A 19131-nucleotide genomic window follows, 5' to 3' on the forward strand; every position below is an offset into this window, starting at 1 on the left:
TATTGTACTGAATCGACTTGACACCTGCAGATGAGTCCAGGAAGTGGTGCGAACACACGGAGGAAGTGATCTCACAGAAATGCGGTGCTCTGATTGGTCGAGACAGTCCCAGCATCTCCATCGCGGGCACAGCCCATGCTAGCGGATCAATTTCCTCCCTCCTGTGTGAGGTTGACCCGCACTATCGGAACGATATCTTCCACAGAACTGACGTGCATCGGTAGCGCTCCAGTTGGTTTCTAGACACGGCCTCTTCTTAAGACCCAGAGGCGGCCGTGAGACAGAGAGAGAGAGGTAGGCAGAAACGAGAACATGTGACACCGAACTCCGAGCGCTGTCTTTGTCCCGACGTCCTGCTCTCAGATAACGTGACCGCGCTAGCGGAGCTAATTGTTATGGTGCCCTGATCGATAGCCGATAACTCACGCAGACTACCGATAACATGAATTGGATGTAGAACGTTTTCATCTTGAACGGACCGTGTCTCGTGTTGAAGAGCAGGAGCATTGGACATCTTAAAGGTTAGCTTGTTAGCATTAGCTACCTGGATGCTGTAAAGGACTGAGGCTAACAACACAGGTAATAAATGTGAGCTAGCTACGCTCCGGTAACATTTTCTAATAACACGTTAAATAGTGTACCTACCTGCTTTTAGGGAAGCTAATCACAAATCAAGAATTTACGTTAAAAGATGTACGTTTGGTTGAGGATTGGATTGTAAACAATGAAACGGCATCAAGGATCCTCAGATGTCACTTGTCACAAATTTGACGTTCCTTCTTTGTATTTGAGCAAATGTGCGACCACAGCCATTTCTATAGCAGTCAATACTTTCGCCATCTTTGAAGGAAGGTGATGATATGTTAATAACCATGACAACGGGCCCCAAATGCCACTGATCTAATCGGAGTACACATGCTTTCTTTTTCACATGAAGGCCTATTTAAAATAATGGGCACATATTGTTGTAGTGGGTGAACTGGTTGTCTGTCAAAGATGACAGACATACAGTCAGTGGCTGGGTGGTGTATTCAGTGGAGAATCTACTAATCTCTAATAAAGAAAATTGGATTTATAGTTGAGAGGTGGACAGAAACACCACTCCGATTGAATGGCAATTATATATATATATATATATATATATATATATATATATATAAAAAAAAGCTTACATTTATTCCAGGCTAACTCACGAATACGTACTAATATTACTGTATCTGTTGGAAGTGTAAATAAGTATTTGCTCCAGCATACACAATACCAGACACCAGGGAAGGAACATATAATTCAGACATGGTTAATTCCATTGTTTACCCATGAGCTTTTCAAGGTGTGTCTGGTCACAATGTCAAAAATGTACTTTGTGTCGTTGCCATGGGCCTGTACTAAAAGCTGAAAACGTTGAGAAAGATGGTGTGTCTTTACAATTTAAAAGCACACCATTCCCTGATCATTGATTTACAAAACAACTATACATTTTAGTATTACGATTGTATTCTTGAGGTCATCAAATCGTTAGCCTCTGTGTTTTTTGGATCAATTAAATTTGTGATGTACGATCTATGAGATATACGATCAATGCTTTGCATTATTAGTGTACAGGAAGTAGTAGGTTGGCTGAATATTATTTTTCTGCTGCAGGTCCATGATGTCGGAGCTTTTTATGGAGTGTGTTGAGGAGGAGCTGGAGCCATGGCAGAAACAAGTTCCCGAGGTTCAATTGATTGATGATGATGATGATGACGACGACGACGAACCCATCTTCGTTGGAGTGCTCTGTATGACGTAGCACTTAAAACAACACATTTCTTTATGTTTACGCTCCACATAGAAATAATTGTACAATTAAATGACATATGTCAACGTTTAGTTTATTCACCATCTGCCTATTGAAAATGTACTATTAAATATTAGTTCAGTATTGAAAATCTAATGATTTTGTTTGCTTTTTGTTGCACATAATCTTTGTTTTGAGTTTACTTGCATTTAAAGATAAGACAAGACAAGGCGTGTTATATGTACTTACAGCTAACAAGGATGGTAAGCCTAACCCTCCAGCACCTCCTCAGAGGAGCATTGCAGTGAAACAAGAAAAAAATCTCCTTGCTCCAAAGTCTGCCGTTGGTCCCCAGCCAGTAATGCTGCCGTTGAGTGTGACTGCAAAGGCAGTGAATACTGCAGCATCCAATCTGACAACAGGGACCCCACAGCCTGTTATTGTCAATAATCAGGTATGTTGGGTGATAAAATATATTTTGCAAATTATTTTCAATAGAAACGAACGACTGTTGAGTTACTTTTTGTCTTTTTTGGTCTATAGGGCTTTATTGTAACTTCCCCCCAATTAGCGAACAACAGTGAGTTTATTGCCTCTCTTGGGAGCCATTACCCTCCTGGGACTTCATTTACAATCGTACCAGGTAAATCTGAGTATGATATGAGGAGGAAACCTTTCTGCTGATTTTGTTCTTTGTTCTTTGTTGTCTGGTCATGCCAAGTATGTCTGAAGAGTTTGTGTCTTTTTAGCTGGTCAGCAGCATCTTTTTCAGCAGGTCACATCAGCGGCAGTAATGCCTCGTGCCGTCCACAGGCCTCAGGTGCAGCAAATCAGCAACAATGTTGTGACGTTGTCCAACGTGCAAAGTCCTGCTGTGTACTCGGCGCAGTCTCACCTCAAGATTCACCTCAACCCCTCCATCCCACAATCTCTGTCCACTAACAACAACAACGGTAATTGTGTTTTCTAACATAATGTTTAATGTATAATCATTTTTACCGCATTGGCAGCAATAAAATGTTTTTTTCCATACAGACCAAAGCTCAGTGAAACGGGTGTTACTGCCACAGCAAATAGACAGCGCAACAAAAAGAGCCAAGATTGATCCGGGTGGGTTTTGTTACTGCAGTAATTTCAAAAGAAAAAATTCCTCTCCTTTTATGTTGATGTTGAATCAGTGCTGATGGTAAATGCTGTCAATTGCAGAAATAAATAATAATCATTCTACCCCTGTAATAGGGTGCATTACACAGCTAAATATCCAAAGTAGACTCACAAAATGTTAAAGAAGGAAATAATTCACCTAACCCGAAAAATAAAACCGCACACGTTCCTGCCGAACTAAGATGAGCTTTATTACCATGGTAACTCATCGTACAACCCAGTTTCTATCATTTAAACTTTGAAATAAAAATGTCCCTAAAATCGCCTGCAGGTTTCTATATCTCTTTCCCAGTTTGTCTTTGGTGTCCTTACGGTCGCCAACTCGACTATGGAGGAAAACATCCATGTATAGTAACACACACAGACAAATTCTTGTGTGTCGTTGTTGACAAATCCAACAAAACATTGCTTACAACAGAGAACAGCAAGAGAATTACAGTTTTACACACCATCCACCGAACTAGGAGAGTTAAAGAATGTTCCTTCTTGTTGATGCAGTTTTGTAGTCCATGCTTATTCAAGCACTTTCAATTCTGACCTAACGTTTTTTCTGTAGGGACGCAAAAAGTAACCGTTTCAGTGGAAAACGGGATCTTAAAGAAAAAGTGCCTTAAGTGTCAAGAAGAATTCCTCACACAAGAAGCCCTGAAATTCCACACGGTGGTGAGTATTGCGTCCTTGAGTGCAGATCGACATTAAAATGTGTTTAAGTATACACCAAAATAAGCTCTTACTGGGACACAGTCTGATCCCAAGGCAGATGAATATTGAAAAGTTTGTTAGATAATCAAATGTTTAGTTACATAATACTAGGATGCACTGATCTAACCTTTTCAGTTAAGATATAGATCCGTTCTTTTGCCAATTTGATACCAGTGTTTAATTAACTATGGAAATGACAATGATCTTTCTTTTTCTATCTAAATATATATACATTTGTAAAAACATTATTAAAGTATATAATGCATCTACTTTTTAAAATTTTATTGGATAAATTAGACAGATTTTCATTGATATATCTGATCCAGCTATTTAGGTTAATAATGCTCAATATACTATCTCAGCATCCTGATTATCAGAGCCATCAGATGTCTTTTTCCAGATTGCATATTTACTTACTTGTTTTGTTGGGTGTTATTGATAAACAATTATTTGATGATAAAACAGTCCAGCCATCAGTTCTTGATGCTCTTGGCGTGTCCGTATCTTTGCCTTAACGAATCAGCTATCATCACAAAGTTTGCTTTTTCTTGTCGACAACATTTCTTTATTTCAGAGCTGCTGTGCAGTTGTGGAAAGTACAGCTCGATCATCCGTGAACACTGGCGCAAACAAGCGCATCATGCTGGTCTCAGAGTTCTACTACGGACGCTTTGAGGGAGATGGGAACAAAAACAACCTGCAAAAGCCCAACACCACCTTCAAGTGCCAGAGTTGTTTGAAGGTTCTCAAGAACAATATCAGGTATGATCATTGGGTTTCTTGCCCCCATCAATCCGTCTGGTTCCTTCTTGCTAAATATCTCATCAAGGGTGTGAATCGGCACTAAATAACAATAAAATATAAGTTTAGGTAGACTGTGTTTATTTCATTTAACTGCAGAGAGGTTTTATAATACTTCTGTATTAGTTACTTCTGCAAATTATGTAAAAATCAATCCGAGAATCATGGTTAATACAAAGCTTTGTTGAAGCTTAATGTTGAACTGCTGAACTATTGATGTGCGTCCGGTTTTAAACACAACGTTTAGAGGCAGTTGTTAAACAGTTGCTATGATGGTCTCAAAAAGCAAACTGGGACTCACTGGCTTGACAAAAAGCTATCTGCTCCATGCCTATTAAAAGTGTGGATATCTGCCCTGATCTTTACTGCAGTTTTCCTCTCATGATCACATCATCAGAGCATTTTCCCTCATGGGCCTAAAAAAAAAGAGAAATGGCACCGAAAGAACTGTTCCTTTGACTAAATAAGTTTGCTTTAGAGCAAACAGTTGCAAAAATAAAGCTTCTGTAAGCTGGTTTTAATGTGAAAAGACATTTGTACTCCAACCACACACTTTGTTAAGGTCATGCACATAAAAAATGTCTGTTAGGGGAGCTGAGGAAGCAGAATGTGTTTGCTGAAAAATGGGCCGTGCCTCGTCGGGGCAACGGTGGCAGGTAGCTGGCGAGGCGCTAGCTGCAGCCATGAAGCACTACATCATTAGGCAACGCAAAATATTGGTGTAATTGCTCATATTATAAGGGCCATTATGCATGCTTAGGAAGTGAGGTGCAAGGAAAAGACTTAATTTATCTTTAAAACCTTTGGGACCTCTGGGACCTCTACCACAGCCACTACACACGAGCCATGAGTTCTCTCATTTTCATCATTACCTGATCACATATACTGCATTATGCAGTGTGTCCAATGATGACATGTTAACAATACCCCAAAAACAATGTGTGTGTCTGTGTGCGCGCACGTGCACGTCCACTCTCACGCAGGTTCATGAACCACATGAAGCACCACCTGGAGCTGGAAAAGCAAAACAGCGAGAGCTGGGAAAGCCACACAACTTGCCAGCATTGCTATCGACAGTACATGACTCCTTTCCAGCTGCAGTGCCACATCGAGAGCGCCCACAGCCCGATCGAATCCTCAAGTACGACATCACTGTCTCAATGGCTGAATCCGACAGTTAACGACAGTTTGCTCAAACACTGGGGCCTTTTGTGATTGTCCTTTTCATTCCCTTTTAAGCCAATTGCAAGATATGTGAGCTGGCATTTGAGTCCGAGCAGGTTCTCCTAGAACACATGAAGGACAACCACAAGCCCGGAGAGATGCCCTACGTCTGCCAGGTCCGTGCGTTTGTACTCCGCTGTGATTCAGTCTGATCTTTTCACTTGTATTGAAATTCTGTTTTACCGATTCCACAGGTCTGCAATTACAGATCCTCTTTCTTCTCAGAAGTGGAGACACATTTCCGAAGTGTCCATGACAACACAAAAGAGTTGCTTTGTCCCTTCTGTCTGAAAGTTCTTAGAAGTGGTCATATATACATGCAACACTACATGAAACATCAGGTACGATCATGCATTTCATTTGGTCTGCTGTAAAGCAGAGTGTCAGATTGAAATATTACAGATTTGCTGTCATGGACGACAACAATGTGTTTTACTGTGAATTTCTTACAACATGTAAAAAGTATTTCTGCACGAGTTTAAACTCTCTCTTAGTTTGTACTATTTGCTCCGACTCCCAGCGTTTGACTAATTTGGTTGTCTGTCTCACACCTTCCCGTAATACATAAAAGGCCGATGATTAAACCTGCCTTCACCTGCCTAAAGGAGAAATAATTATGGTAGAATTTGAACTAAATGAATTGAATTGCAAGTAGTTTCTCTCATACTCGTTATATTCTTTCAGTAAATCCAAGTGAAGCATCTTGGTAATTAGCTTTTAGACGCACCACTTATTCATCACGTTTTTTTCTTTTAGAAAAAAGGGATCCATCGCTGTGGAAAATGCAGACTGAATTTCCTCACCTACAAGGAAAGAGTGGAGCACAGGACTCACTACCATAAGACTTTTAGAAAACCTAAAGCACTGGATGGCCTTCCCCCGGGGACAAAGGTCTGACCCCATCGTAACAACATCAATACGAAATTCATTTTAGACCTTTCTTGACTATTCTCATATTGATGAATGAATTCAACGTCCTTGCGCTCTTTCAAGGTGACCATTCGAGCCTCACTCACAGCAAAGACTCCCGCATTGCAGACCTCCCCCGACCGATTTGGCATTATTGTCGGTACAGAAGCAGCGAGTTCCAATCAGCAAACCAAACCTACAGTCGGTGCGTCGAGGGCCAAAGCGAACATCTCCGCAGCAGGAAAAGCCAAAATGACTCCGAGCAAGAAGCAAACCGGCCGGACTACCAAACACAATCTGGCGCTCAAGAATGTCAGGTTGTCCACAAGCTTTTCACACAGCAGAAAGCGATGGCAAACACAATTTCAAAAGCTGCTTAAGAAAAGAAAAGAGGGGGGGGGGTGAAATCTCAGCTGCTTTTATGTTGAAAACTGCCCTTCTAAATCTCCAGCATGTCCACAGTCCCAGCAAACCAAACCTCTCCTTGGTATTTCTGACAGTCCGGGGGTAGATTAATGGATGTTATTAGAGGCTAGTAGTACAAAGTGGATGTTTGCATTTTTAATCCATTTTCCTGACAGTCCTCATTAGGCTCGCTAAAAATAACACACTGTAAAGCCGATAGTGGGATTTATTTATTCAACAAAAAAATTAGTGTGATTTTTGGCTAATTGGCTGACTAATCAAAAAAATATACCCGCTTTAGTCCCATGATGCGGACTTTACAGCAGAAGCGACAAAAGATAAAGCAGTGGTGCAAGTGGTTCAAGAGATCAAATGAGTACAATACAACAAGGAAGCTGCAGAGTTCTCACAGTTAACATAGTAATCGCTACAGTTCTGATCCTTTTTCTCTTTCAGCGTGTTAAAATCTGACTTAAAGAGGTACTTTAAATATCTTTGTTTTTGCAAATTTCAGAGTGGAAGGAGGATCGTACACGTGCGTCGAGTGCAACACACCAGTCAACGACTTCTTTTCTCATTTCCCAATGTTCTCAAATTGTGGTGCGTGCAAATATCGGACAAGTTGCAAAGTCTCCATTGGAAATCACATGATTAGGTCAGTAAAGAAATGATATTAGTTTAGGACCAGTGTATATTTGACAAATCTTGTGACAAATCTTTCTTTGTCCTTCGTTAGATTTCATAGTACAATAACCAAAAACAGATTCTTGAAAATGAATCATAAGAAAAATTCCTCTGCATTAAAGTAAGTACTCTTCATCAAGTCTGTTCTGCATTCAGTAGGAAATAAAGTGTTTTGGTTGCACACACTTATGGTTTCGCCCCCCCAGGTTCACCTTGGTCTGTCTGAACTGTGACCTGCTGGTGGACGGATCAGGCGGTGACCTGATGACCAAACATTTAACTGATCGACCAAATCACATATGCAAAGTCATTCAGGAGAAAGGTATGTTGTTTTTTTTCTTCCTGTACCACCTGACACAGCTCATTTTTAGTGTTACGCGTTTCTTGAAAAGGCTGTCTCTTGTGTTTAACCCAGCAGATATGAAAGCCAAAGATCGAGTGTGAGTAGAAACTGCTACCAACATTGCATGTTACCCGACCGTCTTTAATCTATAAGCTATAAAAATGACATAACATTGTCGAAGAGCTACGGAGATTCCTTAAATTCCTGCTCTTTGTCGTTAGCCCGTTGGGAACCTTCTAAACTCCTTATCTAGGTAGGGAACTTTAAAATTGACAAACAGCCGTTAGTAAGAAGACTTTTGTTCAGAAACAGAGTCTCACGTTAGAGGTGACCAGCATTAGAGCGCCAACTGTTAGTTGATTCGTTGATGTATAATGTCAACGGACATTCGAGGTATAATTGCCAACTATTTTCATAATACATTTTTGGGTGAAACAAACACTTCATCCAAAAATGAACAAAGAGCCTTTTCTTGGTCGATAATACAAAAAAAAATCATTAACATTTTGATTCCTAAACATATTATACGTCTTTTGTTTCCCTGAAGTACCTGTGTGTTTGGTCAGGTAATTCTAAGCAGCATACTGCAAAAGGCGTTTAAATAAATCTACCGAATGCTTTTCAATGATTTCCTCTTACTTTTGTTCAGGCAACTCTTCTTGAGGCAACCTGCAAAAGTCTCGTACTTCTTGACGACGGCGCCTGTTCACAGACCGAAGGAAAAGAACTTTAAACAAGAGGAAGGCGTCTCAACTGGAAGCATTTTGGTCCAATGGACCAAGATGGACCAAGATGACCAACCGGAGGCACGGCAGATGTTGCCAGAAGCTGAACAGGACGGGAGCGCCACAGAAACGGCCGCCATCGAAGGCTCCTCTGAAAGCTGCTCCAAGCAGTCGTTGCTCGCCGCGGGATCGCCTTCCTGTACGTCAGCTTTAGGTGCCACTGACGGGTCGGTGGGTTTCGCTGGGAGCCTCAATGTCAGAGAGCAAGTGCCTCCGCACGAGACCGGGGAACAACAAACTAAGTCCAAATGAACCAGGAAACAAAGACCGCTTCATCATCGGTTCCGCAAAAAAAATCCAACGTGTTGTTTTGGCTCTTGTGTATTTATAACTAATCCCAGAGAGCATCACCTGTGTGTGGGAAGTGAAATGCAGCAACCGGGAGAACTGTATTTTATCAAATATATATTTTTTTCCCTCTTCTGGAAAACTTCCATTACCTAAATACGTGTTTTTGTATTTATGAATGACTAGAGTTTGTAGTCATACTTTAAACAAAATACATTTAAATTACTGTGGCCCATTAAGTAGTTCTTAATGCCTCGCTGAGAAAGATTAACACTTCATTGTTCCCATCTGGGATTTTATCATGTTCATTATCTTGAATTTTATTAAATGTTTTGTTTTTTAATTTTCCCTTTTGGGAAGTATTTTTATTTTTTATTTTCCCATAATCCGTGGTTGTTTCAAAAAGAACATGGAATGCCACTGAATAGTTTGGTATTGTTTACACAAAAGTATGTTTGGTACACTCTCAAAGTGTGTCCAAACTTTTGAGTAGTACTAAATCTCAACAGACTCCCTTCTACTATTACAAACGATTTAGGATCTGTATACATCATGTAGGCATTGTATCCTCTCTGAAAAATCGTCAGATTTGGGAAACAGGTTATGTTAGGAAATATCAGCCGATATTTGTGGGGTGAGCAGAATATTATGTGTACCATTGTGTTCAATTAATGTTCTTTAACAGTGCAGAACGTGCAAACTTGTAAAATAAATGTAAACACGCGACATATGTGGGAGATACTCAGTGCCACAATTCAAATTGATAGCTATATTGCTTTGCCTGACTTAATCTCTCAATTCATTATTAATTCTATAGGTTCTTGATAAGGTTTTTCACTCGTGTAGTACCTATAGAGCAGGTCTGTAAAGGCATCAATGTGTATGTTGACACAGAAAATGTAACCTCTGTTTTGAATACATTCCTCTAAAGAAATTGTGATATCCCTAGGACACACTTTCCTATCAATAAAGTACTGGGTTTGGGTCAGTGTTTTCTTTTATGTTGTGTAAATAAAGTTTTATTACAAGGTTAGAGTCTGCTGCTATTTTTCACAATGTCATTCTTGAAAGCAAGCAATTGATGTCAACCGTGGACTACAGAGAACTCGGACGTTTGGATGTTATGTGACGTCATTGTCAATGCTCTTTTTTCATTGGCTTAGCGCACTCGGTGTGGCGTTACCGGGACAACGAAACCCCGAACAACCGAGGAGAACCGGCGGAACTTCAGGTCAACAACTCGCCCGTGACGAGTAGAAACTAGCCTGAAGTGAATTCATCCAAAGTTGTTCGCACATTACAGCGTGGAGAGGAGTTCAGAAGAGGAGGCAGGACAATTTCGAATCGTCGAAAAGCACAACGGTCATGGTAAATCCTCGGTGGCAAACCGTTAGCCTCGGAGTTAACGTAGAGCTCGACTGCTACAAACCAAGCAGCTGAATCCCACACTGTTGACGCAGCGCTTGTGTGTTTGGCCAGATAACGCTGCTGCTCAGTCGTTGTTCTCTCATTCGTGTCTCATGGACAGAGTCGTCACTGGACGGGCCGCCAGCAGCAGCGCCTCGTGTCTCAGCGCGAGAACCAGGAGCAGCTCAGGCTGCAGGAGGTCAAGCGCGTGCACCGAGAGAGGCAGCTGAAGGACGGCGTGCGGGCCGAGGAGAGCTTCGAGAGGAGGAGATACCAGCGACAAATGCAGGAGGAGCTCCAGGAGAGTCAAGTGCAGAGCGCACTGCTGACGGTGGGTTGCGTTTCTGTTGGGCAGGTGTTACGGTTGAACAGGCCACCGTGTAAACCGGAGACTTTCCGCCCGTTGTTGCCGTAGTTACGACAGCAGAGGGTACCGGGAGGAGAAGACAGCCTGTCACTGTGAATGTCGCATTGTTCAAACTTTCGCCTTCTCATATATATATAGTTCTATATGGTAACATACCGGTTTGTATTAAAAAATGCTGTTTTTGTTTGTTGACATGTGTCACATAGAACTCAGAGCTGAAGCACTGTAAATGCACGTTTTAGGTTACATGAAGGAGATATGAGGGATGTGTCTGTATTTAGCAATTAATGTTTCATTTTTTCAACCTGTAAACTCCCAGGCGGAGGAGGAGAGAATAAACAGAGAAAAGCAGCTCGAGCAAGAGGAGAGACTGAACGAGCAGCTGGCCCGCATCAACTATGAGACACAGAGAGAGGAGAAAATGAGACAGATTGTTAAAATGAACAGGTGTGCACACCTACTTATATTCTGGGTTGATATACAAACGCAACACTTTACCGTCATTTTTCTATGCTGCCGTATCTTCATTACTTATCTAATTGTTTTAACTATTTCAACATCTTTCAGCATGGAGCTTCGAGAACTTGAGTCAAAGCTGAAATCGGCATATTTGAATAAGGAAAGGGCTGCACAAATAGCCGAGCAGGAAGTAATGAGATTGGCAACCATGGTGAGCACCATCCTTATTGATTAGAGTAATTTACCAAAAAGATTCTGAAATTCTAATAGTATATAAAATGGATTAAATAATCTAGGCCTTTTTCTTTGCATATAAGCCACTGGGCACGGGTCCAGCGTTATTAAAACTGTTACTATTTTTTGAAAACAGTTTGTTGAGCCGAATGCATCAAGGCTCATATATAAATGTACTCAGAATTATACTCATGTATAAAAACCAATCCTATCCCTTCTAATAAGAAATGATTTTACAAAATTCTAAATACACAACATCCAATACAGGCAAGATTCTGTGTATGTTCTTTTTCTGAAATTAGCGTGAGGAGGCAGACTTTGCCCGCAAGATGAAGAGCGAATATGAGCGAGCAGACGTTGAGAAGCAGAAAGTGGAACAGAGACGACTCGAGGAGCTGGTGAGGTGTCAGAGAGAGCTGGAGCAGCAGCTCGTGGAGCGGGAGCGCAAGAAACAAGAGGCATACGAGGAATTTCTCAAAGAGAAGGTCATGATTGATGAGATTGTCAGGAAGATTTACGAAGAAGATCAGACGTGAGTCCTTCATTACTAATTCTTACCGTTCCTGAAATGTATTTACTAACACTTTTAACCTAAAGATTTTGTGGTGGATGGATGGATGTATTCAGAAATAATGCTGTTTTCTTAAGGGAGAGACAGCTGAAATTGGAGAAGGTCAAAGCCACTCAGCAACACATTGAAGAGTTCATGAAACAGCAGGCCGAGTGGAGGCGCATGGAGCAAGAGAAGGCCGAGGCCGAGAACCAACGCATCAGGGAGTTTCTGAACCACCGGGAGAATGTGGAGGAGAGCAGGATGGCTAAGATCAAAGAGAGAGAACGGGGAAAGGAGCATCTTCATAAAATAGTTAAGACACCTTATTTTATTGATAATTCCAATACTTTTATCTACCTTTTATATAAATTAACACAAAACAATATTTGTCACTAAAAAAAATCTCTAGCTGTCTGAGAAGATTGAAAAGGAGAGGCAGCAGCGGGAAGAGATGGAGCGAGTCCGTGAGGAACTTTATTTAGAAGAACAGGAAGAGGCGAACAGGCAGAGAGACATTGTAAGTACTACCAGTATTAGATTTACTCTTCCACTATTTTAACAATCCACAATAAGTCATTCTGACTATACTTTTACAACGGAGACAAAGCTAGTCACTATTGTATTTTTAATTAATAATTGTTTCTATGAAATACAGTCATGTGTGCCCTAGAGCTTGAATATATAGGTGCATCCAAATTATTTAAAATATTCATCAAACAGGAAGAGATGGAGAAGAAAATCCGGCAGAGGTTGACAATCCAGCAGACCTGTCAGCAGCAGATGGCTTTCAAAGAAATGCGAAGGCGGACCGAAAAAGAGGAAGAGGAGGCCTTCCGCAAAATAATGATGGCCAAGTTCTCAGAAGACGATCGCTTGGAGCAGATGAACGCCCAGAAACGACGCATGAAGCAACTTGAGCACAAACGTGAGGTGGAGAAACTGATAGAGGACAGAAGACGGCAGCATGAGGCCGACATGGTAAGAACCACTCAAGGACAGGGTCTACGTTTACTGTCAGAGGTCATGCTGCTGGTATTCTATGATGAAGGCCACTGGTAGCAGCAACCAAGTTTAATCATGAAGATTTTTTGTTCATAAGTTGGTCTTAAGGTGTATTAATGATAGTAGCCCAACATTATACGCATCCCAACCAGTAGCATTGCTGAATACCATAGAGTGAACTCCTGTGTGTCGGTTGATTAGATTTAATGACCTGCTTGGATAACCACATTGATCTCTCACTTCAAGGAACTGGAGGCTAAAGAAAGAGCAATCGAGCAGGAGAGGGAGGCGCTGCGTCGGCAGATAATTGAAGAGGAGAGGCTGCGACTTCTTAAGCGCCATGCTACAAATCTCCTTGGATACCTACCAAAGGTATATGTGTGGATCATAAATAATGTTACACAAGTGCACATCTCCTTTAGGTCCAACAAGCGCATGACCATGAGTGTATCTATTTTCAGGGCTTGCTCCGTGAAGATGACCTGGAGCACTTTGATGAAGACTTCAGAAAAAACTTTACGACACGTCAGGCAGATATCCTCTCTGAGGACGGCTGGGATGGCGATGGCTGGGATGGCGATAAGTAAATTCCTCTCTATGCCACCAGGTGTCAGTTTACGACAAGGGTAAACTGTAATGCAATTTGTAGTGACCAGAAAGTTCTTTCATTTTCCAGCATTCATGATAAAACTTGTGAAGCAGTCAGGAACAACAAAATTATTAATTTACATGTTTTTATGTAGACTGGAGTGACAGGATCTTAGTCAAAATCATTTCAGAAAAGATCTGAGGCTGTCTGGTGACTAAGTGTGACAACAATTTAGAGAAAAATTCAATTGGAGCCCAAAGTCTTCCCCCAGTCTAGAGCTTTCAGGAACTCGTCCTCTGTGAACGACAGCAGCTTGGCAGCTTCAAAATGCATCTGCAAAAAAAAAAGCAGTTGGTTATTGATTAAACTGTGTATCCACAGGGTGTATGAAAGAGAGCGAGTGACACAAACCTTTTGTCTTTTGAGAATGTCAATCAGCTTCTGCTGTTTCTTAAAACCCACAACAAGTTCTGCTTTCTGTTTTTTTAGCATTTTGTTTTCAGCAAGTAGATTTTCTTTACTGTGATGGTCTTCGCTTAGCTTGTCCTTTATTCAAAATGATTTTAAAAGAATGCAATTAGTGGAAGAAAAGCAGATCCTCATTTGTGTGTAACCTGATGAATCATTTGCAAGCAATAAAGAATATATAAATATATCAAAATTCAGTTGAAGCGGGTAATTTGTGTGAATCCATAAGGCTAAATGACCTTCCCTTTTTCCCTCCTCAACTATCATATTCCATGTTTTCCTGTGATATCTAAGAGTCCACAGCGTAACATTATGCAGCCATACATGAAAGCCTCCTGATGTCTCTGCATGACGAAGGTCTATTATATAGATCTGTGGTCCCTGTTTCAATATCTCCTTAATGTGGAGCTTGTATCTGCTAAAAGCAATTATTCAACCATAAAAATCTTACTTCAGTCATACTCTGATTACAGACTACGATACTATGACATCATGATAACATGGCATTAGATTTATATTTACTGACCCCTGTCACACAACACATTGCTACTATAGCCTGTGCAATTGGAATATATTTGTTATATTCAAATAAAGAAGTGATTGCTATTAATATGTTTTTTTAATAATGATATGTTTGATTTATGTTATTGTGTATTATAAGATCATTTTAAACGCACACTGGACTTTAAAATGTTTAGAAATAAGGTTAGTTTAGAAAGAATACTGTTGTTAGCTCACAAGTCAGTAACCATTTAATAGTACAAAGCATGACACTAGGAATTAGTTTGTTTGTCAGCACTCATTTCCAAACCTTGCTCATCTGTTTCATCTTGTTGAGCTGAGTCTTCAACCTCTCCACCTCCTCCAAAGCTCGGTTCAGACGAACCTCCACAGTGCCGTGGACAGACGCGGCTTGTTTGTGGGATCTATGCAGATTTTCTATTTCCTGCACAGAGCAAAGCCATGAAATGGTCCTCAATGAGCAGCGAGCACATGAGCAATGGAAGGTGGTGTAACATTGTCAGCATCGATATTGTACAGACCTTATCTAATGCAGACACTTGCAGTTGCAGACCGTCACATTTTTTGTCGGACTCCTCTGCTAAAGCTCGGTGCTTTTCAATCTGCGTCTGCTGGATGTTTGTAGTTTTCTGCAGTCTGGCACGTTCGTCCTCAAGTTCTTTCAGTTTTGCACTAAGTTTAGCATTTTCATCATCCTGGAAGAACAGTCACATGTTCCTGATCAACAATGTCTAGAAGGCTGGTGGCTGTTCCACTGAAGCTCTGTCCCCCTCTGCTGACAGGCGGGCAACCGCGTTCGCTCAATCTTTGTCTATCAACAAATTACCTTCTTGTAAAATTCACATGAGAGTTGATCCAGTTCTTCTTGCATTATCCGGAGTTTTGCTTTCATAACTCGTATTTGAGCATCTGAAACGCCTTAAAAAAACAGACAGTTAGACTTATGTACCCAAAGAAATATTAAATTAAAGGAGTATCAGTGACAAACTGTACCATTTAATGTTAGATAGTTAACAAAATATAAACAAGATAAAAAAGATAAATAACAATACTTGGGTTCACTTTTTACAATGTGACACAAACATTACCAGATGCAACATCATCTCCAGCATTAGTCTCACAGTCCACAACATCTTCATGAACCACCACGCTATCGATCATCTTCTCCTCCATGCTCCGTATTGTGTTTGCCAGGAAACCGTCATCTGCGTCTTCCACAGCTGTTAAATCCGCCACATGAGATTTCTGTGGGGTTCTGAAATGCAGCAAACTATGTTTATCAGCCTCATGAGGAACGTCAAAGCAGAATTTCTTTTAACAGAATGCATGAAATGCCGTGTTATTTTCTCACAAATTGAACTGGTTGTAAACGAGTCTAGATCATTTACATTCAAACTCACGCTGTTTTGCATTGAGGCACTTTTCTTGGTTTTCCTGAACACGTGTTGTGGGGTGTTGATGTAACTCTTTTTCTGGCCACAACCTAAGTGGAGGGACGGCAATTAGAATCAGCAGAATGACACGTAGGCTTGACGCATAAAGAAACACTAAAATAATCTGTTGAGCAAAGTATTTCCAGCTTTGAGAACTACAAACATAATAATCTCAAGTGATACCTTATCACCAGACTCCAGCGTAGAGCTCTGATCTGGCTTTATTTTCCTGTATGTGAACAGACAGAGAGATATGTTGGAAGTATATTCAGAAAATGGATATACAGGATAAACACACATTAAGACATAATAAAAATGTGTTAATTAAGTTCTCTCCTTCTCAACAATGAATATTTATATAATCTACATAGAGGCAGTAATCAACGTCTGTTTTGAACCACTAAAAAGTGAATAGCCATTCTTGTGGCTCTTCCAAAGATCTGATCCTCAGGTATTTATTACCTTAACTCGCCTTCATCCTCAATGTTTGTTGGAAGGAGGTTGGACAAGGGTTTAGACAGAACTTCACTCTGTTCTCTCTGAAATCAGATTAACAGCAAGTGCTAGATTCACTTCATAAAGCAAGTCTTCACTCATCCAAATGTCATTAGATGGATAATATCTTACCATAAGTTGTTCTGCCTGTCTTACTAGATCTGCTGTTTTGGCTTCCAGCTCTGCATTTAAGAGTCTGAAATAAACAGGGAATATTAATATCAACAGGTAAATTTTAACATGTACAAAGATTTCCGAGGCTACAGGACTAGAAATACAAAACATCTTTGTAATAAACGTCTTATCAAGAATTAGTGCCGTATGGGATATTTAATAGGTAGAAAATCTAGTTCAGACTTTAGACAAGTTAACTCTTACTTTTACGTTTAAACGTTTAGACTTGATGAATTTCCCTCTCGGACGGTTTGTTGACTGAATCAAATCAAGTGGTGCCAATTGATTCAAGTACAGTTTTAACAGTGTATAAGAAGAATGTGCCTGAATGACCTCGTTCATTGATTTTCTGAATGTGCGGATCTCCACTTCGAACGGGTGCTCTTACTTGTATTGTTGTTCCTTAGCAAAAAAGTCATCTGAGGGCTTCTTTGTGGGAGCGGAGGCAGATTTCGCCTGCGGTCTGACCTCAACCATCTTGAATCTCACAGCCTTGTTGCTGGAGGACGGACGTTTCTTTGGATAAACAACACAGACTTCGTAACATCAATATATTTGCAATATTGGAAATTGTAACATCAAATATTGCAAATAATACATAATATATGCAAATATATACATTTCACGCTTTATGAGATTGGATTATAATTTTAAAGAATTTGCTTTCACTTTCTTTATTTAAATCTCTGCGTTACTCATGAATTAGCAGCTGTACAGAAATGGCCCTTATTAATGAATCCGCTCAGTACAACTACTGGTTGCAATTCTTTAAAAACAAGTTAAAGGATGTTTGTTTTTGCTGTGTATTTATGTTAACAGTACATCCGATTTTTAAAAAGACTGTGTTCAAAAGTATATCTCTTACCCCTGAACTCACGCTTTTTTTCCTGATTAACTGAATGGAATATGAAGGCTCTACAAACTTCAATCGAAGGTTGCACCATAGTGGGATATGTTTGTACAACCGGGTTGGGGGGAGGTGGGTGATGGTGTTTATACTTTATATGCATATCGGCACAGCAATTCCAATTCAAAGGTAAAATAAGCCTAACAGTTTGGCTCCTTGCATTAAATGTTAATAATTAATAAATTAAAGTAAATTGTGACGATGCTGGGAAAAACAACAACAGCATGGTCACTGCGGCAACACACGAGAGCATTCTTTTAACTTGTGATGTTAACATTCATAACACAACTCTTTTATTTCCCTCTACCTCAACGTTAATTTGTAAAGTATTTAGGAAGAGATCAAACTGATAAGAGGTTAATTAAACATCGTCAGGCCTCGTATTAGCGCAGGTAGCGTGACGAGCTATCTGAGGTTAGCTCGGATAACTGTTGACAAAAGTCCGGAAACAAATATTTCATGTTACGTTTAAACTTTTGCTTTTGCTCTAAAAAGAGTTTCGTTTGAAACAATCTACAAACCTGCGAGACGGCGGAATGAGACGGTCGATTTCTTTTATCTACACTTCTTTCAGCCATTGTGAAATTAGGAAAAGACGCCGCTCAGGTCGCATAGCAACCAACGTTTTTAGGTGTTTGGTTCGTGCACAGTACGGTAGCCTCGTGGGGGCATTTAAGGGCGATTTTAAACAAATGTACTGGGCTTGAAAAGGGAGCAAGAAAGTGCCTGAAGATTAATTTTCTTTTCCAAATATATATATTTAAATAATTTGACCTCCACATGAATTGGCATCACTCAGTTATGAATAGTGTTTGAACTAATTGAAGAGATATCTTTCCAAACCAGACTACCTAAAGTAGCAATCCAGGTATTCAGCAAATGTGTCACATGACTCACACATGAAGTATGTGTGTCATAAGGCTCATCGAATAAAAACGGTTGGTGTTTGCTTTTGACTGTAGACACAGATGTGACTGATCAGGCATCTTACGTGTCACTTTGTATCCTGCACTATGGCTCTAGGGGAAGTTTAAATGGTCCGAGGTAACCTGGGGAGTAAAGTGCCTTTTTAAAACACACACAAATGCCAGAACATGCACTATGTTAAAAAAAACCCATCAGAAGTACAATAACTGTATAACAATATTACCTGTCCAGTCTCTGACTTTTTTTTCTTGTCCAGTGGATGGAAGTGGTCGTCACCAGCATCTCACTTCCCCATCCGTCCAGTCCCAGTCACCTAATCTGTCTCTACTTCCCCTAGTCAGGCCTGCAGTATTTAAACAGACATGTCCACTCACACCCTTCCAGGTTGACATCACCACTTTGCAGCTTCTTGTGTCTGAAGATCCTATATTCTATAGTTTGCCTGAAATCAGCTCCCAGCCCTTCCGCCCATCTGCAACCACCCTTCCCTATTCAAGTCTTGCCATGCTCTC

The 19131-nt window shown here is 40.5% G+C and overlaps 3 protein-coding genes across 14 annotated transcripts; 2 read left to right on the top strand and 1 right to left on the bottom strand.

Moving 5' to 3' along the window:
* Positions 1-4: 4 nt before the first annotated feature.
* Positions 5-10115, top strand: znf280d (zinc finger protein 280D). 6 transcript variants are annotated; one of them, XM_040165286.2, is made up of 18 exons: positions 5-579; positions 1642-1778; positions 2029-2231; positions 2321-2420; positions 2527-2730; positions 2813-2887; positions 3498-3604; positions 4218-4405; positions 5428-5585; positions 5684-5784; positions 5863-6009; positions 6425-6559; positions 6662-6894; positions 7497-7637; positions 7719-7787; positions 7873-7988; positions 8082-8106; positions 8659-10115. In XM_040165286.2, exons 2-18 carry the CDS (start codon positions 1646-1648, stop codon positions 9044-9046), a joined length of 2523 nt encoding a protein of 840 aa, XP_040021220.2. In that variant the 5' UTR covers positions 5-579; positions 1642-1645; the 3' UTR covers positions 9047-10115. The 6 variants fall into 6 exon arrangements, with proteins under 6 accessions (XP_040021220.2, XP_077940958.1, XP_077940959.1 ...); XM_078084832.1 differs by having other exon boundaries at positions 8085-8106; XM_040165275.2 differs by having other exon boundaries at positions 92-294.
* A 62-nt stretch (positions 10116-10177) lies between these two features.
* mns1 (meiosis-specific nuclear structural 1) lies at positions 10178-14354 on the top strand. The gene is made up of 10 exons (XM_040165324.2): positions 10178-10450; positions 10611-10820; positions 11176-11303; positions 11424-11526; positions 11852-12081; positions 12198-12414; positions 12512-12619; positions 12823-13080; positions 13351-13476; positions 13566-14354. Exons 1-10 carry the CDS (start codon positions 10448-10450, stop codon positions 13689-13691), a joined length of 1509 nt encoding a protein of 502 aa, XP_040021258.2. The 5' UTR covers positions 10178-10447; the 3' UTR covers positions 13692-14354.
* tex9 (testis expressed 9) lies at positions 13825-18970 on the bottom strand. Of its 7 annotated transcripts, none has more exons than XM_040165346.2 (12): positions 18214-18362; positions 17174-17301; positions 16744-16807; positions 16579-16655; positions 16300-16345; positions 16084-16166; positions 15772-15938; positions 15510-15601; positions 15205-15378; positions 14973-15107; positions 14105-14239; positions 13825-14026 (listed from the first exon to the last, which is right to left on the bottom strand). In XM_040165346.2, the coding sequence occupies exons 1-12, from the start codon at positions 18268-18270 to the stop codon at positions 13937-13939; spliced, it is 1248 nt and encodes a 415-aa protein (XP_040021280.2). In that variant the 5' UTR covers positions 18271-18362; the 3' UTR covers positions 13825-13936. The 7 variants fall into 7 exon arrangements, with proteins under 7 accessions (XP_040021280.2, XP_077940961.1, XP_077940960.1 ...); XM_078084835.1 differs by having other exon boundaries at positions 17174-17321; positions 18214-18338; XM_078084834.1 differs by lacking the exon at positions 18214-18362 and adding an exon at positions 18843-18970 and having other exon boundaries at positions 13825-14239.
* Positions 18971-19131: the final 161 nt, after the last annotated feature.

The sequence above is a fragment of the Gasterosteus aculeatus genome, chromosome 12 (assembly GCF_964276395.1).
Source record: "Gasterosteus aculeatus chromosome 12, fGasAcu3.hap1.1, whole genome shotgun sequence".
Lineage (NCBI taxonomy): Eukaryota > Metazoa > Chordata > Actinopteri > Perciformes > Gasterosteidae > Gasterosteus > Gasterosteus aculeatus.

Bases quoted from the DNA above. Each gene is read 5' to 3' on its own strand.
- mns1 (XM_040165324.2), top strand. The intron at 11,304-11,423 runs GTGTGCACACCT...AACATCTTTCAG, and splicing joins CAGATTGTTAAAATGAACAG to CATGGAGCTTCGAGAACTTG. The intron at 12,082-12,197 runs GTGAGTCCTTCA...TGTTTTCTTAAG, and splicing joins ATTTACGAAGAAGATCAGAC to GGAGAGACAGCTGAAATTGG.
- znf280d (XM_040165286.2), top strand. From the start codon at position 1,646: ATGATGTCGGAGCTTTTTATGGAGTGTGTTGAGGAGGAGCTGGAGCCA. The intron at 6,560-6,661 runs GTCTGACCCCAT...CGCTCTTTCAAG, and splicing joins GCCTTCCCCCGGGGACAAAG to GTGACCATTCGAGCCTCACT. The intron at 7,788-7,872 runs GTAAGTACTCTT...TCGCCCCCCCAG, and splicing joins AAAAATTCCTCTGCATTAAA to GTTCACCTTGGTCTGTCTGA.
- tex9 (XM_040165338.2), bottom strand. From the start codon at position 18,270: ATGGCTGAAAGAAGTGTAGATAAAAGAAATCGACCGTCTCATTCCGCC. The intron at 17,302-18,213 runs GTTTGTAGATTG...GTTTATCCAAAG, and splicing joins CTCATTCCGCCGTCTCGCAG to AAACGTCCGTCCTCCAGCAA. The intron at 15,379-15,509 runs GTAATTTGTTGA...CTGTTCTTCCAG, and splicing joins CATGTGAATTTTACAAGAAG to GATGATGAAAATGCTAAACT.